General features: G+C 37.2%; 2 protein-coding genes and 1 long non-coding RNA gene across 27 annotated transcripts in view; 2 read left to right on the top strand and 1 right to left on the bottom strand.

The window, feature by feature from the left end:
• LOC135099722 (uncharacterized) overlaps positions 1–3,981 on the top strand; it is a 353,588-nt gene extending 349,607 nt beyond the window's left edge. For all 25 annotated transcript variants that reach the window (XR_010268324.1, XR_010268323.1, XR_010268314.1 and 22 more), the window contains 3 exons: positions 462–548; positions 2,358–2,504; positions 3,317–3,981. The gene's annotated coding sequence lies outside the window, so the exon portion shown is untranslated. The remainder of the gene's footprint in view (positions 1–461; positions 549–2,357; positions 2,505–3,316) is intronic.
• Positions 2,069–14,446, bottom strand: LOC135099790 (uncharacterized). Its single transcript, XR_010268384.1, has 3 exons — positions 14,295–14,446; positions 5,894–6,016; positions 2,069–3,395 (listed from the first exon to the last, which is right to left on the bottom strand). It is a non-coding gene; the product is annotated as an uncharacterized LOC135099790 (long non-coding RNA).
• A 193-nt stretch (positions 14,447–14,639) lies between these two features.
• Positions 14,640–18,149, top strand: LOC135099714 (dynactin subunit 5-like). Its single transcript, XM_064002181.1, has 4 exons — positions 14,640–14,877; positions 15,731–15,918; positions 17,136–17,247; positions 17,517–18,149. The coding sequence occupies exons 1-4, from the start codon at positions 14,830–14,832 to the stop codon at positions 17,763–17,765; spliced, it is 597 nt and encodes a 198-aa protein (XP_063858251.1). The 5' UTR covers positions 14,640–14,829; the 3' UTR covers positions 17,766–18,149.
• The last annotated feature ends 842 nt before the right edge of the window (positions 18,150–18,991 follow it).

Raw genomic sequence — 18,991 nt, 5'->3', positions numbered from 1 at the left:
TCGTTTTCCAGTCGAGCTGTTGTCGCTTATGGTCGAAATGGCAAGTGAACCCTTCTACTAACGATTCATTTTATCCACATTCATTTATGATGCGTTTTTAACATTACCGATGTGCCCAAACTTTTAGGTTACCCTGTATTATTGTCTTTTTTTTTTCTTATTGTCTTAGTCACAACATTGGGTAGTTACAAACCATTTGATGATTAATAACATTGACACTTGTTATCTCATCTGACTGATGTTAGACGGCTTCACTGAGCTAAAAATTATATATGAGACACCAGGAGACTTTTTTATGTTTGAGCACACACAAGAAAGGTGAACACAAAACTGTAAAGAGGTTTAACTGAGGAAAAATTATATATATGACACTAACATGTTTGTTATTATGTTTGAGTGCACAAATCAAAGAGAACCCAAAACTGTAATGAAGGTGTAACTACTGGCTTGCTTTGAATCAGGTCGAGGTGCTTCAGCGCTTCACCCGACGCGAGTTGATCGTGGAGCGAGTGATATGTCTGCTACTTCTCCAGCGGCAGCCGGGAGGGGTGAGTTACTGTTCTTCTCCTGGTAATGTCCATTGGTAAATATGTATAGGATTGTAGATTGTTGTATAGTGTGGTATGTTTCTTAGGAAGTGTTTCGGATAGCGTGTTAAGAACGGTTGGTTGTTGTAAAGGAATGTAATAGGTTTGGGCGTGTTCTTGGATAGTGTACGTGTTTGAATGCGGTGAAGTCGTAAGATTTCACCACCCACCTTCGAAGGGTTCATTTGCAAGGGGGGAGGTGGTATTTTAAGGTAATGTGACTATTACTGCAGTTAATTGCGTACAAGGTTTAAATATCTTGCTTTATTTCTGGGTCTTTATTAGTTGTTGTTGGGTAACGTCTTTTACGTGAAGGGTCACTTCTTTCGTGGTCTGAGTAAATAGGTACAGGTTTGGGCTCTGATGTATATTAATGTAGTTTCGTAGGAAGTGTAATCTTTTTTAATAACATACTCAGAAGTTAAATGAGTGGTGGATTGGGAGGCCAAAGGAGTAGCTTTTTGGGATGTTATACGGTAAAGTGGTGAGTTGTTCTTAATTTCGATTAAAAGACGAGATTATGAAGTGAGTAGAGTAATATCTGTGATCAGGTTGTTCCATGAAGTGATGTATATGTTGACATGGGCTTTGCTTTACTTATTCACGTACGGTGTTGCGGCGGTGACAAACCAGGACTAGGACAAACTTACATAGAATGTGTCCTGGCTGTATTAGGGCGTTCAGGCGTGGTAACCATAAAGTGGTCAGTGAATTACCACGGTGTCGTAGGTTATCGGAATACGTTATTGTAGCCCAGTGGGAGACGGCGCAACTAAATAACATTACTTCCTCTAAAAATTGCGTGTTGACGCATATAGGCTTTTTTTTCAAAATCACTATATTCCTTAACTGACCATTTTCTTTGACGCATGTAGGCTTTTTTTTTTTTTTTCTTCCAAATCGCTATATTCCTTAAGCATATTCCTCAAGCATAAGCATTTCAAGTAAGTCGAGTGTTCTCGATATCTACAGCTATTGACAGTTTCCACTGTTCAAGCGCCTAATAAATGAAACCTTAATGTTCACATCTTTAACAAAAAATACTGTACCTTGCCCACCCTCTCTCGTTCTGCCATTCTTTTGTAGCACTGATCCACTACACAATCTCCATCAATGTGCTAAATTACCTTTTCATGTTGTTAAGGACAAGTGCAGTAGCTATATCTAATAGCCTTTTCATCCAAATAAATTCTTGCTACAGCTACCGTGTATCACTTTTTTCATTAGTGAGAGGAGGAGTTTTCACTAGTGAGAAGAGTTTTCACGACCCTTTAGCATTTAATAACGCTTTTTTTCTTCGATTAGAATTTAGTTCTTTGATTAGATAGAATTCAGCTTTCAACTTGTCTCTAATGGCTTTTAGCATATGCAACTTTATATTTCTACAAGTCTTGTTTTTCTATGAAGTCCATCTTAATTTTTTTATTTTTCTATGGACTCCATCTTTCTCAAGCTTTGGGATGAATGAAAAAAGTACTTGGTATATATATATTTATTTTGTTACACTTTGGCACAATGTTTTATGCTAGTTTGTCATTAATATAGGTATAAGAAGTGTGATTGCCCAGCCTAACACTACAATTGGAGGTAGAAGAAAGCTGCCATAGGTGACTAAAATTAGAAAATGAATACTGATAATGTTCTTATTTTCATTTGTGATGAATAATTAGTTATGTTAACATTCATAAAGAATGTTAAGGAACAGGTTTTTTATATAGGATGTTATTAACAAACTTCCATCACCATGATGGTCTACCTGTACACTTGCAGAACAGGTGTGAGGGACAAAAAAAGAACAAAAAAAGGCCAAATGAGCCAAACTTGGTTATGTATATGAGGCATCACCATGATGGTCTACCTGTACACTTGCAGAACAGGTGTGAGGGACAAAAAAAAGGTCAAATGAGCCAAACTTGGGTATGTATATGAGGCATTTGTTGTACTATTAGTTTTATATATTGTAAGCAATAACTAAAAAAGACTAATGGAAATGTAGATAGAAGAGAAAGGGCTTTATATAGATTTGAAGGGAATAAGATGGAGATCAAGAATGGTGAGGCTTCATGCATAAATGTTCAGGGATGAGAGTATAGTATAACATAAGTTGTGAAAGAAGAAAATATAAATGAGTTGCAAATGAAGGAGAGGTACAGTTGGCTTGGAACAATTCTGGAAAATCACAGCAAGGTGAGGGTGGTATCTGGCATAACCACACAATGTCCCCCAAGTTTCGGGTAACAGGGATGGAGAACATAAGAATATTGAAAACAAGGGAAACTGCAAGAAGCCATCAGGCCTACATGTGGCAGTCCCTGTATGAAAAATGCCTCCTGTATGAAAAATACCTATTTCCATCAATCCTCCCCATCCATAAATAGATTGCCTAATCTTCTCCTCTTAAAGCTCCCTAATGACTTGGCAATGGCTGTTGCTAACACTGCCTAGACAATTACATGACAAGTTTCTCAAGCAACACTGTTGACAGCTTTCATAACCTTGGGGATGTCCTGCTGTTGTGTGGTTATGCCAGATTTTTTGCCCCTCACCTTGCAGGGATGCGTACAAAAATCCTTGGAACCAACTGTACGTAGGGTTCTATGGCGTAACTGATTTTTACAGTATGGTTAAATGGGTGATGAGGAGAAGAGGGATATGTTTACTATACATAAATTTTGTTATTGCTCTTGCTCACCTGGCATATTAATATATATATCTTCTTATATTTGCAGGACCTGAATCTGTTGGCTCTGGTTGCTGCTATCACTCCTGCTGCAGCTGGACTCATCAGCTTCCAGACCTCAAAAACATCTGTTGAATAAAAAAAACTTATGGATACTTAGTGTGTAAGACTGTGTGGACTGGTAGTGTTGCCAGTTACAAGCATCCAAATGTACAAGTCAAGAGACTCTACCACTCAGCCTTTTTTTTTTTTTTAATAAATTCTATAGTGAAATGTTGCTACTTATTCTCTGGAGACCCTTTTTAGTATTTTATAGGAGACAAAACCTTTTTAGTATTATTTTATTGCCTTGAATCAAAATCATTTAGTATTTTATTGCCTTGAATGAAAATCCTTCTTTAGGAGGTGCAATCTTGGTTTATCTGGTTAATCCTAGAATATTTTCAAGAAAGGGTAGTTACCAATGCATGCATTCAATAAATGTTTTCAAATTATGAATGCATGCACTGTCCTAAATATTTTGCAATCTTGGTTTATCTGGTTAATCCTAGAATATTTTCAAGAAAGGGTAGTTACCAATGCATGCATTTAATAAATGTTTTCAAATTATGAATGCATGCACTGTCCTAAATATTTTGGTTTGTACATTTTGGTTTATACATGCACTACAGTATACATTAACCCTAAAAAAGGATTAAACCCTAAGAATACAAAGGTCTTTTTTCTACTACCTAGCCAGTGAGTTTATTGTTCCTATAGAAGCAGCACCCACACCCTCAAGATCAGGAAGGGCTGCCAGGAGCACTAACCACTGCACTACATACACCCCCATTAAAAAGTCCTATAAGAAATCACACCCTAAAAATCCTATCCTTGTGTTTTGAATCTATGAATACCACCATATCCAGGATAGGTGCAAGTACCAGTGGCATAACTGGCCAGGCTTACACTATTGCATGACCAGGCAATTGATGCTTAGCAGTTGGAGTGGCTTGTCTATACTTTATAAGAATGGTGATGGAGGTTGCAGAAAAGTTTTATACCTAGCACTTAATCAAGCATTCAGGTAACCAAAGGATGTATGCATTATATATATATATATATATATATATATATATATATATATATATATATATATATATATATATATATATATATATATATATATATATATATATATATATATATATATATATATATATATATATATATATATATATATATATATATATATATATATATATATTTATATATATATATATATATATATATATATATATATATATATATATATATATATATATATATATATATATATATATATATATGCCTTGCTCACTTCTGGAGCATGTCCTTATGGAATGACCAAGAGGGAGAAGAGCCTTTATCTATGTCCAAGCATTCCATTCTGCCTCTGTTAGCACTTTTCTTTTCACTTTCACACATGCACCTTCAAATAATGCACAGAGCTTAGAAAATTAGTATCCAGGTGAAGTACCTAAACATTTATTCTATAAATTAGTTTAGTATCTCTATGAAAACCACACATTGGTACTTTCACCTATATCTTGATGCCAAATTATTTTAATAAGCACTATATGTAACTGTTCAGAAAATGGAGGATGTATGCGTGAAATGCAGGATGAGGCAGAATGCTTGAACAAATAAGAAAGGAATGCTTGGACAGAAAAAGATAAAGGCTCATCTCACATGGTCATCCCATGCTCCAGAAGACAGCAAGGCACAGAATGATGTAATAAATCTGCACATATCCTGTACTTACCTGAATGTGTGATTAAGTGCTACGTATAACTACGAACAACTGTTATTTTTTCTGCAACCTCCATAACATTCTTACAAAATGCAAACAAGCTACCCTAAATGCTATGCATCAGTTGCCTGGTCATGCAATAGTGAGCCTGGCCAGTTATGCCATTAGTAGTGACACACCGAGCCACAGAGCAGAACCTCATGCCACAAAGTCACTTTAACTTTAAAACTACCATTTAAACTGCAGTGAATTTAGGTCAATACTGGAGTGATTACTCTGTCTTATAATACAAGTGGATAAAGATACAACTCCCTGCAGTTTTTTTACAAGAATAAACAAGATCCATCCATTTCTCTCCATAGCCATCTTATCACATAAGCTCTACTTTATGAAATACAAATAGTTCACAGAAAGAGTGTGATTTACTAAAGAATTAATATGATGAAGTCTCAAGAGACACACTTCATGGGTTTGGCAGTATGGACTACCTCCAGTCAAATAATGGTGTGTCTGCTCCATAGAAAATATTTTCCTCAAGCTCCTTGAGAAAATCAAACAAATGATATGAAAGGTTAGTGATTGCATTGTCTTAACTAATTTCCAAGCTAAGATTACAAGTATATGGTTTACTTTAGAAGATATTGGAAGGTCAGACTGGTATCTTTACTTTAGGAGGATCAGACTGCTATCTTTATTTCAAGTAAAATTCAACACCATTTCCAAAAAAAAGTAAACTAGACTTGGCAAATGATGTGTTGGACTATCTTCCCTGACTCTGTAAACATCCACTGCTGCTCCACCTGTTACATGAACAACAAAGAAGGCACCCACACACATCTTAGCTACAGTGCTTACCTGCAGGTTTGTTAAGGACCAGGTAGTGTATAATGAAGACTTGATATCCCTGCCACCTCCAGCATCACTCCCAAGATGTGCCTTGTAAGTGACATCTACTGACCATCTCCAGCCTTCATTACTCTGGAAAAAATGCAAACTATCACCATTCTTATAAAACACTATACCTCAAATTAAATGTCATTTTTTTCTTTATATAAGAGGGGTTCAGGCTTAGGGCAACAAAAACGGAAAAGAAAAGTCCACCAAAAGTACCAGTCCCTGAAGAGAACAGTCTGAAAACAAAAAACTGCATAGAGATATATCTTAAAACCTTCTTCTTGAAAGAATTTAAGTCACTGACAGGAAATACAAAGGCAGCTCCTAAGTTTACCAGTAAAATGGATGAGAGACTGAGAATAATGGTTAATTCTTGCATTAGAGAGGTGGACAGAATATAGGGAGAGGAAGCAGAAAGTTATGCAGTAAAGTTGGGGGAGATCATATGAGCAGTTAATGTGAAAATAACAATAAAAGATAGCAAGAAAACAGTCAGTTAGACAAGAATATTTGATGAGAACATAAGAACATAAGAAATAAGGGAAGCTTCAAGAAGCCACCAGGGTTACATGTGGCAGCCCCTGTATGAAATATACCTACCTATTTCCACTATCATCCCAATCCATAAATCTGTCTAATCTTCTCTTAAAAACTCCCTAATGTCTTAGCACTACAACTTGATTACCAAGTCCATTCAATTCATCTACCACTCTATTTGAGAACCAATTTCTTCCTGTCTTTCTTAAACCTAAATTTTTCAAGCTTGAACCCTTTATTTCTTGTTCTGTCCTGTTTGCTGATCCTAAGAATTTTCCTTACATCTCCCTTGTTATAACCCTTATACCACTTAAAGACTTCTATCAGATCCCCTCTTAACCTACGTCTCTTGAAAGAATGTAAATTTAACAGCTTCAATCTCGCCTCGTAAGGAATACTCCTCATCCCCTGTATCCTTTTAGTCATTATCCTTTGTACTGATTCTAATAGACCTATATCCTTCCTGTAATGTGGGGACCAGAACTGCACAGCACAGTCTAGATGAGGTCTGACCAGCACCAAATATAACTTTAATATTACTTCAGGCCTACTTTTAACACTCCTAAAAATGAATCCTAATACCCTATTTGCCCTGTTTCTGGCCTCTATGCATTGCTTTCTTGGACAGAGTTCAGAGCTAATTATAACTCCTAAATCTTTTTCGTACCCTGAACCTATCAGAGTTTTGTTGTTTATTGTGTACCTACTGTGTGGTTTTCCTCTACCTATGCTAAGTACTTTGCATTTTTTTATATCAAACTGCATTTGCCATCTGTCTGTCCATTCATTCATCCTATCTAAATCTGCCTGCAAAGAGATAGCATCTGATTCTGGCCTAATTAATCTACCTATCATTGTGTCACCTGCAAATTTACTAACATCACTACTAATTCCACTATCCAAGTCATTAATATATATATTAAAAACAACAATGGCCCTAATACTGATGATCCCTGTGGCACCCCACTAATTACGAGTACATGACTCCACTCGGATTTAGAGCAATTTATTACAACTCTGTCGCCTGTCACTTAGCCATGACCTTATTCAGCCTAACAACTTCCCATCTATCCCATGTGCCCTAACCTTTCTCAAGAGCCTCTGATGGGGTACCATGTCAAACGCTTTACTTAAGTCTAGATAAAAGATGTCATAACTATTACCATTATCTGCTGCCTCGTACACTTTACTGTAAAACTTAACAAGTTCGTCAGGCAAGATTTCCCCTTCATGAAGCCATGTTGTGACTGATTTATCAAATTATGTTTGTCTAAATGTTAAATGTTCCCTAATGTTCTTCGCTATTATTGACTCCATTATTTTATCTACAACAGAAGTTAAGCTGACAGGTCTATAATTAGATGTTAAAGTTTTATCTCCTTTCTTAAAGATAGGTACTACATTAGCTGGTCTCCACATTACTGGTACCTCCCCTGATTCAACTGACTTCCTAAAGATAGAAACTAATGGCTCACTAATAAAGAATAGGCAGATATTCTACTAGTGTTGGTGGACCACACAGCTAAAGGAGTTCTCAACATCCGGAAAACAAATTCATATAAGACCAATCATGATTGCATAACACAGGAAGACATCTCTCACCTGCCAGCTAACATTCACTATTAAGTGGAAAGCTTTGATGCACATATGTAGTGCCTTTGTTTCTCTCAACAACAGTCATTTGTAGATTCAGCCAATGACAGTGGTTATTTCAAGCAGGAATATGCCCCTGAAAGCTGACAATTATTTTGGTGCCATAGATTGGGTTTCTCAAGGAGCTAGACCTAAACATGGCAATGGGGACCACAAAAAGGTCCTGCCAGTCCTTGAGACCTGTAGAGACCTGTAGATGGCCTACAGCCATCCTCTAGACACAACTCATACTTTCTATTCATATTTACTTTTGTAATGTAAATAGCATTATGAAAAAGTATATTTTTTAGTGAGCAATTTCTGGGGATATCCAAGGAGAATGAAGTCTTCCCATTTAGGATTAATTAGGGTTTGATTAGAATTACTATCCATTTCAGACCCTAAGAAGCATTTTTTTTTTTTTGGCATATATCTTTTAAACAACAGTTGGATCAACATGATAATTTGGCACAGCTTGACATCATCCCCTAATTTATGATACCAGTGCATTGCCAAATGTGTTTCATGAAAAAATTTATGTTTGGCTTTCAAGAGGAAGTTAACAAGAGCCAAAATAGAAATGATGTGTATCATTCAACCACTTCTCCCTCCATTACAGGGTAGCCAACTAGGTGAAGTAAGCACCCAGGAAGATTATGGCCTGTATTCTGAAATGCCCTACTCCCTTACCATGACAGTGTGCATCCAACCCAGACCATTTTGCAATACCAACTTGGATCATCAAATACAATTTTATTGTAATTACACCAAATTTAAAACACACACACACACACACACATATTAGATTAGACTAGATTAGACTTACCTTTAGGATTAATGTTAAGCATTTCCCCACCCCCTCTGTACATTTTCAGTTTGTTAACTGCCTAAATAATAAACCATTTATTATTATTATCATTATTATATATATATATATATATATATATATATATATATATATATATATATATATATATATATATATATATATATATATATATATATATATATATATATATATATATATATATATATATATATTGTCGCATTCAGCTCATATCTTTTCAAACCTTGTGACACTGTTGCATTCAGCTTGTTTCCTGTCAAACCTGGTGAAACTGTCACATTCTGCTCGTTTCCTGTCAAACATTGTGACACTGTTGCATTCAGCTTGTTTCCTGTCAAACCTGGTGAAACTGTCACATTCTGCTCGTTTCCTGTCAAACCTTGTGACACTGTTGCATTCAGCTTGTTTCCTGTCAAACCTGGTGAAACTGTCACATTCTGCTCGTTTCCTGTCAAACCTTGTGACACTGTTGCATTCAGCTTGTTTCCTGTCAAACCTGGTGAAACTGTCACATTCTGCTCGTTTCCTGTCAAACCTTGTGACACTGTTGCATTCAGCTTGTTTCCTGTCAAACCTGGTGAAACTGTCACATTCTGCTCTTTTCCTGTCAAATCTTGTGGTACTTGCATTCAGTTTGTTTCCTGTCAAACCTTGTGACACTGTTGCATTCAGCTTCTTTCCTGTCAAACCTTGTGACTCTGTTGAATTCATTTAGTTTCTTTTCAAACCTTGTGACATTGTGGCCTTCAGCTCATTTCCTATCAAACCTTGGGACACTGTCTTGTGTGAATCAAAAAAGTTTCTTAGCAGGCATCACACAATGCAGGTCACAGTCACCAGTCACCACTGAGGTTGCTGGGGCAGAATGGTTGACCTTTGCTTGGTATGCAGGACAATGTACCACCAACAGGTATTATATTGCTGTTAAATCTTAAGTGTTCTCAGATGTACGGAAATTTCCTTTTTTTCAGGGATTTTTTATTCTTGCAAAATGGCAATAATTAATTTTATAACAGGAGGCACTGGTGTGTGACAGGTGTATGCAATGACAGCACAGAACATGTGGGAGTGGTGTCACCAGGGAAGAGTACTGGACAGCCATGAGACGGGATGGACAACAACTGGACATGTGATGCATGCAGCTCTGAGGGCTGTGAGATTCCTGAGATTCCTACTACAACTCCCTTGAATGAGAGCATGACACCTGTCGATGCTGGAGAGATTAGTGCAACTCCTACTCACGATCCCAAACTCAGACCTACAGCTTGTAATAAAGACATCACATATGAAAAGTATTATCTTCTCAGAGAGGAAAGCATAAGCTGGTAGACAGCTTGGGCTATCCATACATGTTAAAAAGAAAAACAAGCATTGCTGTGCACTGGCAATGTGTTGTAAGGAATAAAATACAAATTGCAGAGCTACAGTACAAGAAACAGCTGAAAATTATGTCAGAGGTCAAAATCCTCATTGCCATCCCCCAGAAACATGCCCAGCAATAACAAGTAAAGTTTCAGCCCTTGTAAAAAAGAAAGCTGTAGATGTGTTCAGGTTAACAGCAGACATTGTTGATGGTGTTATGTAGAGAAGCTGATCCTAACAAGCCTCTGACCTCCTTACCTCACCCGACAAGGAAATTGTAAGTGCAGGACTGCTCCACCTCCTGAACCCCTTGACTTAAGTTTTGAAATAAGTCATGCTCACATTTCTCAAAATTTCCTGTGGGTATGACATTTCTGTTGGTGGCTGATGACATCTGCAATTCATGACAGAAGAACAACTATCCCTACTAAGCAAGGCATTGGTATGCTAATGCAACTTTTAAAAGTAGTCTGATGTCCCTTCACTCAACTTTTTAGTATTCATACATTTGTACAAAGTGATAAGAATTTGAAATAAGTGCCACTACTGGTTGTACTGATGTCTGGGAAAAGACACAGAAATTGCACAAAAAGGTTTTTTGGAAAGACTAAAGATCTTGGTGAGGAATTAAAAATAAAGAAAATTACTATTGATTTTAAAGCAAACATTTGGAATGCAATTCTCAAAACCTCCTGCCAGATGTGATAATTTGAGAATGCAACTTTCATTGGGGGCAGACAGTGTGGTAGAAAATTTAAGAATTAGGCCTGCAAATAGCTTACACAAATAATGTTGGAATCCATAAATACTTCAGGAAAGTCCTGACATTGCCTTACATCCCCACAGAGTATATTGAAGAATTCTTCATAAGATTTTACAGGAAAACAAACAGCTCTCAGGCACATGTAAGTCTCCTAGACTACATTAAAATTACCTGGATCTATTCTGACATTTGGCCTTCTAGTGCGTGGTGTGTATTCAGTAAAAGTATCTGTACAAATAACAATTTGGAAGGTTGGCTAAACAGGAAGAAGCACAAAGGACAACTCAGCTTTTACTTGCTAAAAAAAAATTACTCAGTGACTAGGCCAAACTAGTAACTTTGCAAGTGTCTCTTCTCAGATGGGAAGGTACTAAGACAATGTATCAAACACACAAAGCATCAAGGTCAACTTGTTAAGCTCTAGGAGGAGTACATGGGTGAGAGGTCTGCAATAAGTTGCCTGAAAGCATGTTCCTACAATACTGCAATGTGCAATTGATTAAAAGTAGTAGTTGTTTTCTGTCAATATAATTTCATGCTTTAGCATATATATTTTTATTACTTTTGTTTTTAGCAACTGACCGCAGCTTACTGTACCATGTAAATATGCATTGTGCGCTTGAAGGGAATAGATTAAATTTATATTAGAATTTCTAGTAAGTCTTTCTTTTTGTTGACTATGCAAAGGGCCAAGTTAGTATGCACTGGTCCAACTTGGTTGTGGCCCAAGTTGACAAAGACCAAAGGGCACTAATGAAGACGTGGTTTCTGGCTTGCTGAGCTGCATCCAGCAGGTCTGAGTTGCCAGTGTGTCATGGGACAAAATAGCAATTAAGAGAAATAAATAAATGAAAATAAGAGAGAGAGAGAGAGAGAGAGAGAGAGAGAGAGAGAGAGAGAGAGAGAGAGAGAGAGAGAGAGAGAGAGAGAGAGAGAGAGAGAGAGAGAGAGAGAGAGAGAGAGAGAGAGAGAGAGAGAGAGAGAGAGAGAGAGAGAGAGAGAGAGAGAGAGAGAGAGAATACCATCCAAATAATAAAAATCCCATGAAATAAATTTTATACCCTTAAGGAACAGTCATGAATATAAAAATTTACTTTCTTGGTTGTGTAAACAAAATTTTGTATATACTTTTTGGAATCAGCAAAACTTTAGAACAAGAAAATTAAATTAAATTATAAGCTACAAATTATTACATTAGTTGTTGATATTTGCAGATGGGGCAGAGTAATATCCCTTGGTTTACAAGGCAACTGGAAAATAACCATATTCCCAGGTTCTCCTAGACAGTCACATGAAAAATCCTAATCACAAAACATTGTAGACTAAGAGAAAATATGCCAGAACTGATAATATTTTGTATTTTGAGAAAAATTCTGTTAAAATTTAGATCCAAAAATTATTAATAGACAGTGTCAGAATCCAGGAGTATGTAGGACCACTAGCAAAAATGTTCAAGAATAACTTGTGAATGTAGAAGGGGCCTAATAAGGATATTGCAAAATTATGTCTATTAGTTAGGTGGAGGACTAGTTCCGGGGATGTATAACAGCCTATATAAGCCTGGGCATGAGATTTCAGTGTCAGAGACTAACCGACATCGTTGTCCACAGGTACGTTCGTCAGGGCCCGTAACCCTGGATTGTTTAAAGGTTGTTCATATGAAAACAACCATTTTTGTACCTATGTGTATTGATTATTTGTCAGAGACTAACTGATATCGTTGTCCACAAAGAGAAGAAGGATGTAGAATTCCCTTTTCCAGTTAGTTATTAACTTTTTTTTGAGGGGGGAAACAAAATTTAGAAAGTAAACAGATTAGGGGAACTGTTCTTTGATAAGGTAGGAGTCAAACACCAGTGATACACTTACAGCTGAACGTAACACCTACACAATTAGGATGTTTTCTACCAAAAATTAAGGTAAACCCCTGAGGCACTAATTAATTGTTATAACAAATTAATTTAAATTATTATTATTATGAACTGATTTGTTATCATAGTCCCCATTATAGAAGGTCCCTCAACTCCAAGGTAACAGAACTAATTTCTGGAAATATCATTGTGATTCAGTAGAGAGAAAAATAATTTGAAAACTTTATTTGTTATTTAGAGGCTAACTTCAATAAAACTCAACCTGGTTGTCATGAAGTTTTTCCAGTGCTTTACAGATCTCCGGCTAAAACACTACCATATACAGCAAGGTCAGAATTATTTGGCAGAAAACATGACTGGTGGCAGCTAATCTAGTATTTCTATATCTATTAACAACAGCTAAATCAAAACTAAATTGAACAATAAACTAAATCAAAGGAAAAGTAATTCAATACCAACTTGGTTTTATTATAGTTTAAGCCATTACAAACTATGTGGTAATAACCTACCTCATTTTGTTCTTCTCACTATTCACATCATTTCTAATGATTACACTACTTGTCGGAAATTAATAATAACGCCACAATAGGCCTGGGAATGCACAGCGCTCTCAACTTTTTCTAAGTCCACAGGTAAACATAAATGGTGTATTGTTGCCTGAACTTCAGTTGTTAGGTTAGGTTAGGTTAGGTTAGGGTTTTATTATAGTTTAAGCCATTGCACACTACGTGGTAATAACCTACCTCATTTTGTTCTTCTCACTATTCACATCATTTCTAATTATTACACTACTTGTCGGAAATTAATAATAACGCCGTGGGCCGTGGGTAGAGATTGGGGACATTGGCTTAAACTATAAATTTACCACCAACTTTAAATAAATACCACAAAACTTAATTAAAACTTTTAATTAATACAGAAAGGACAACTTCAACCTTAATCTTAACCATCCCCCCCCCCCCTCTCCTTAACATGTATTTTCAGGTCAGGGGAGGATAGATTAGGTTAGGGGCAACTCAGACCTGCAGGGCGCGCCCCAGCCAGCCGGGAACCCCACGTCTCCACTAGTGCCGAATGGAGATGATTAGTCGGGTTCTCGTGTTAATAATGTAGAAATCCTGTTCTGTCATTGGGACCATGGAAATACCCTTTAAAACCTATGTAATCTCATCTATAAACTTTTGAAAGTAATCAGGGTCCTACTAACTCTAGATTTCTTGATCAATATCTTCATGTTTACCTCCAGGAGAGATAGACTGGCTGAAGTAATGCGCTTCTATGAGACTATTCCGCTACCTGTGATGGTTGCCTTTCCTCACACACACACACACACACACACACACACCTTACCATATTGTAGAAAAGGTCAGGACCTCACAACGGGGAGGAAAAAATATCACCAACTAAACTTTTCCTAGCAGGAGGTCTCAGCTTACAGATAAACAGGTTCGAGATTGCCGACTGGTGAAAATCTTGATTCCTGCTTCGAATTCTAACTACTATGACCATATTTTCCTCTTGTCTTCTCTTTTCGTCAGTTTTATGAAAAAAAGATGATTTTTCCATTGATGGTTGAATTCGTAGGTCTATTATTTATAAATGGGGCTTTGTACCAGTTTCGATAAAAGGATGAAATGCATTTTTTTCTTTTATCTTACAACGCCTTAGCTTACTTGCATTCAGTAGTCAAAATCTACTCATGTGTAAGCTCAGTGTGTGGCTGGCTGGAATTACCAAGTATATATATTTCCATTAGCTTGTCATTTGGGTGGTGCGGCAAGTAGACGAGTGTGACACCTGATCGGGGATCGCTGTCAACAAACAGGGGGAGGAGTGTTGGGTGTTCCAGGGTGTGCTGTGGACGTGACCCTTCCCCACCCTCGCCATGGAGCTGGAAGATTCGTACTACCCCAAGGCGCAGTACATAGAGACGGTAAGAGGCATGTGAGCACTAGTAGTAAGTGAAAAGATATGTAGATGTAGAATAATCTGTTGGGAGACGTATGACTCATTCTCTTCTCACCTGTAGTAATATGTTGGGAGACATGATTTATTCTCTTTTCACCTGTAGTAATGTGTTCGGAGACACATGACTCATTCCTTTCTCATGTAGTATTGTGGAAGTAGTCGACGCATTCCCTTCTCATATGTAGTAGTGTGTTGGTAGATGTGATAATAATGTGCTGGTACACATTACTAATTTCCTGACGACACCGGGCGAAGTGGAATGCAATCTGGAAAGTATAGGGTGCCCAGAATTAACACGTCTTACCTTTCTTCCATCCAGTGCAACTGAATACATAATGCTAAGGTGAAGTGAATATGTAAACTTAGACTGCAGACAAGGCAGATGACACATCATAAATTGTATGGAATTTTAAGTCTGATTATTTATATAATGATGATCAGGTGATGCATTCATAGAGAACTAATTTTGATTTAGGTAGGAATTTCAGTTAGAGTACACAACTTATCACTTCCCAAAGATGTATGTAGTGCCACAAAAAAGGAAAAAGGAAATAGTTCTGTGCCAGAGAGTTTAGGGAAATTCTTAGGTAACAAGACTCAAAACCATTATTGATTTACTTCTACCATTGGAAAGCATCATTTCAATATATGGTATTGTGTGATGTCTAAAGATCTCTGCAGCTCATGTTGTACCACCTTACATTGGCCATATAGCAGGCAGTGATAATCATAATGGCAGTGATAATGAAACTGAGATTAGTAGCAGTATGTACCTGTAACACCAGAATTGAAAAGTGACACACCACCATCCTGTGCAGGCTACTGGGAACCGAGTGAGTCGTGCAAGTGTACTTTGTGGGTCACAGAACATTGTGCTCAGCGGCAAAGTGATTGTCCTCAATGGGGTCATCATACGTGGTGACCTGGCTAACGTGAGGGTTGGCAGGCACTGTGTCATCTCCTCCAGGGCTGTGATCAGACCACCCTTCAAGAAATTCAGCAAAGGGTGGGTATAAAGTGAAAGCACTGAGAGAGAGAGGGAGAGAGAGAGAGAGAGAGAGTGTGTGTGTGTGTGTGTGTGTGTGTGTGTGTGTGTGTGTGTGTGTGTGTGTGTGTGTGTGTGTGTGTGTGTGTGCATGTATTTACCTAGTTTTACCTAGTTGTGACATACAGGAAAGGAGCTAAGCTCATACTGTCCCGTCTCCATAACTGTTTTTATCCAACTTTTCCTTAAAGTCATGAATTTTTGTAGCACACGCCACATCCCCTTCCAGTCCATTCCATGCCTCTATGCTTCTATGAAGGAAGTTAAACTTCTTTATGTCCTTTCTGCCGGTGGTTACTTTTAATTTTCTTCCATGTCCTCTTGTTTCTCTTATTCATTATAAAGAGATGTTCACTATCTAGTCTTCCCATCCCACTCAGTAATCTGTACAATGCAATCGTCAACTCTCTCTCATCTCTTTTCCAAGGTTGAGAGTTGCACTCTAGCTAGTTGCTTCTCATACGATAAATCTTGCAATTCTGTTATCATCTTTGTTGCTGCTCTCTGTATTCCTTCCAACTTTCTTATGTGCTTTTTTTTCATGTGGTGACCAAATTACCACTGCATATTCCAGTCTTGGATGCATCATTTTGGTGATTATTTTTCTCATCTCTACATCCAGATAAACAAAGGCAACTCTTATGTTTCTTAGTAGGCTTAGAGTTTCACCAGTTATCTTATTAAGATGTTTTCCTGGTGATAAATTCTTTGAGAAAATTGCTCCCAGATCTTTTCTCTTGTTGTCTTATTTATTGTTTCATTCCCCATCTTATAGTTATAGTTATAATGTGTGTGTGTGTGTGTGTGTGTGTGTGTGTGTGTGTGTGTGTGTGTGTGTGTGTGTGTGTGTGTCTTAAATACTACATTTGATCATGTCTAAAGTACACAAAGTTTTAGAAAGATGGACATAGGATAACAATTTTATGTGAGAGGGATATATATATATATATATATATATATATATATATATATATATATATATATATATATATATATATATATATATATATATATATATATATATATATGTGTGTGTGTGTGTGTGTGTGTGTGTGCAATAGGATGAGGTGATAAAGTGATAGGAGATTAATTATAGGAAGGTTGAGAGTGTGAATTAAGTAAGGAAAGTGCAAGGGTTAGGATAATAAGATCTGAATTCCTTTCTTCCTCACATACAGAGTTGCCTTCTTCCCACTGCATATTGGGGACCATGTCTACATTGGTGAAGGTTCTATCATCAATGCAGCAGCTGTGGGGTCTTATGTTTACATTGGAAAAAACTGTGTCATTGTAAGTGCATTTGAAATATTGATTCGTTTGCTTTTATTATACCTTTATTCTTGTTTTTGTTTCAGGCATACTTTCTAATCTTGGTGTAATGTAGCTGCCCTAACTGTAGTAGTTTTCATCTGATTGACATAATAGCATATCACAAGACCTGAGCTCCCTTTCTCTCTTTTTTCAGTTTTCCTTTGTCTCACTTGACAAAGTACCTAGAGTAACTAGCCAGAATAAGTAAGCAAGAATGAAAAAAAAGTTCACTTCTCTCTTTCTCACAGGGGCGACGGTGTGTACTCAAAGACTGCTGCATGATTGCTGATAACACAGTGCTTCCTCCTGAGACAGTTGTACCACCCTTTGCCATCTACACTGGTTCACCTGCACGCCAGACAGGGGACCTTCCTGAAGCAACACAGGACCTCATGACAGACTACACCCGCAGCTGTTACCATCATTTCATACGGGTGAAGGATCTACCACCACAGGCACGGGAGGGGGCAAATGTGGCAAGGCTGGTGGACGTGTGAGTGTGTGTGTGTGAAGGAGAGAGAGAGAGAGAGAGAGAGAGAGAGAGAGAGAGAGAGAGAGAGAGAGAGAGAGAGAGAGAGAGAGAGAGAGAGAGAGAGAGTTTAAAAGATTGATATGGCATATTTATCTTTGTAGGGATGTCACTCTAGTGTGTGTGTGTATGTATGTGTGTGAAGATGGATTAAATCTAGTTTGTTAAGCCACACCAAGTTATCATTATTATTAGAATATACACTTAAACATTAATCTTGCATCAATGTTACATACACAGTATATTACATACTCAGGCATGCAAGTGAAATATTGTATGCAGTGAGCAGCTTTATTTTCACTGTATTTTCATCCTGTAATCTGTGTGCAGAGAAGTAAAAAAGTAGTCTTGGTCCTAGAGTCTTAATTTCAATTCACTTTCCACTAAATGTACTGCTCTCATCTAAATTATTTAAGTCCACTTGTTGCAAATATTACCACAAAGTGCAATAATGATGAAATCCATAGCCATGTGCAAGTAGAGATTCTTCTGTGATGATCATCTACTCAGGGGAATCCCAGAAATAAGCATTGTAGGTTATGTTAAGCTTTAAGTAAGATCTTTTGCTCTGGGTTGTTTGACAACTCGTGTCTATAATAACACAATTAAGTGATAATTAAGTGCTTACTGTGTTTGTATGGTGGAGCTGAAGGGAAGAAAGCTGTTCTTTTATAATGAGAAGCAGCTGCAAAGACACATGTGACTGTTTTATGTCATGGTCTATTATTTATGTCATCTGAAGACATGGGATGTAAGTGTGTTTTGACAGTGAGAGAACAGATGAAAAACTAATTAAGGGTTAAAACTAACAAAGTATACAAATAAAAACAATTTCTTTATAGTGGGGAGAATAATAATGACATGTGAAAAGCAGACTTGAACATTACACAGTTGAGAACACTCTGATGTGGGCTTTTTCATGTACAGGAAAAGCATAGGAAGCATGGTAAACATTTTAAATAAGGTGGAGTGCCGGCAGATAAACTGAGAAGGACATGGGACAAAGTTCCTTAGGAAATATTATGAAAAAATCTTGCACTAAATTACTTGATGATGTGGTTTAGTGAGCAGCCAAAAAGTGATACAGGCAGACATAAAACCTACCTCTCAGAAATATTATGATGGTGACACAAGATGGCTGCTGCACAACTGTAAATTATACATGTACAGGATATCTCCAGATCAATTCTATCA

Source organism: Scylla paramamosain, chromosome 1 (genome assembly GCF_035594125.1).
Source record: "Scylla paramamosain isolate STU-SP2022 chromosome 1, ASM3559412v1, whole genome shotgun sequence".
Lineage (NCBI taxonomy): Eukaryota > Metazoa > Arthropoda > Malacostraca > Decapoda > Portunidae > Scylla > Scylla paramamosain.
This window is presented reverse-complemented; position numbering and strand designations above follow the sequence as displayed.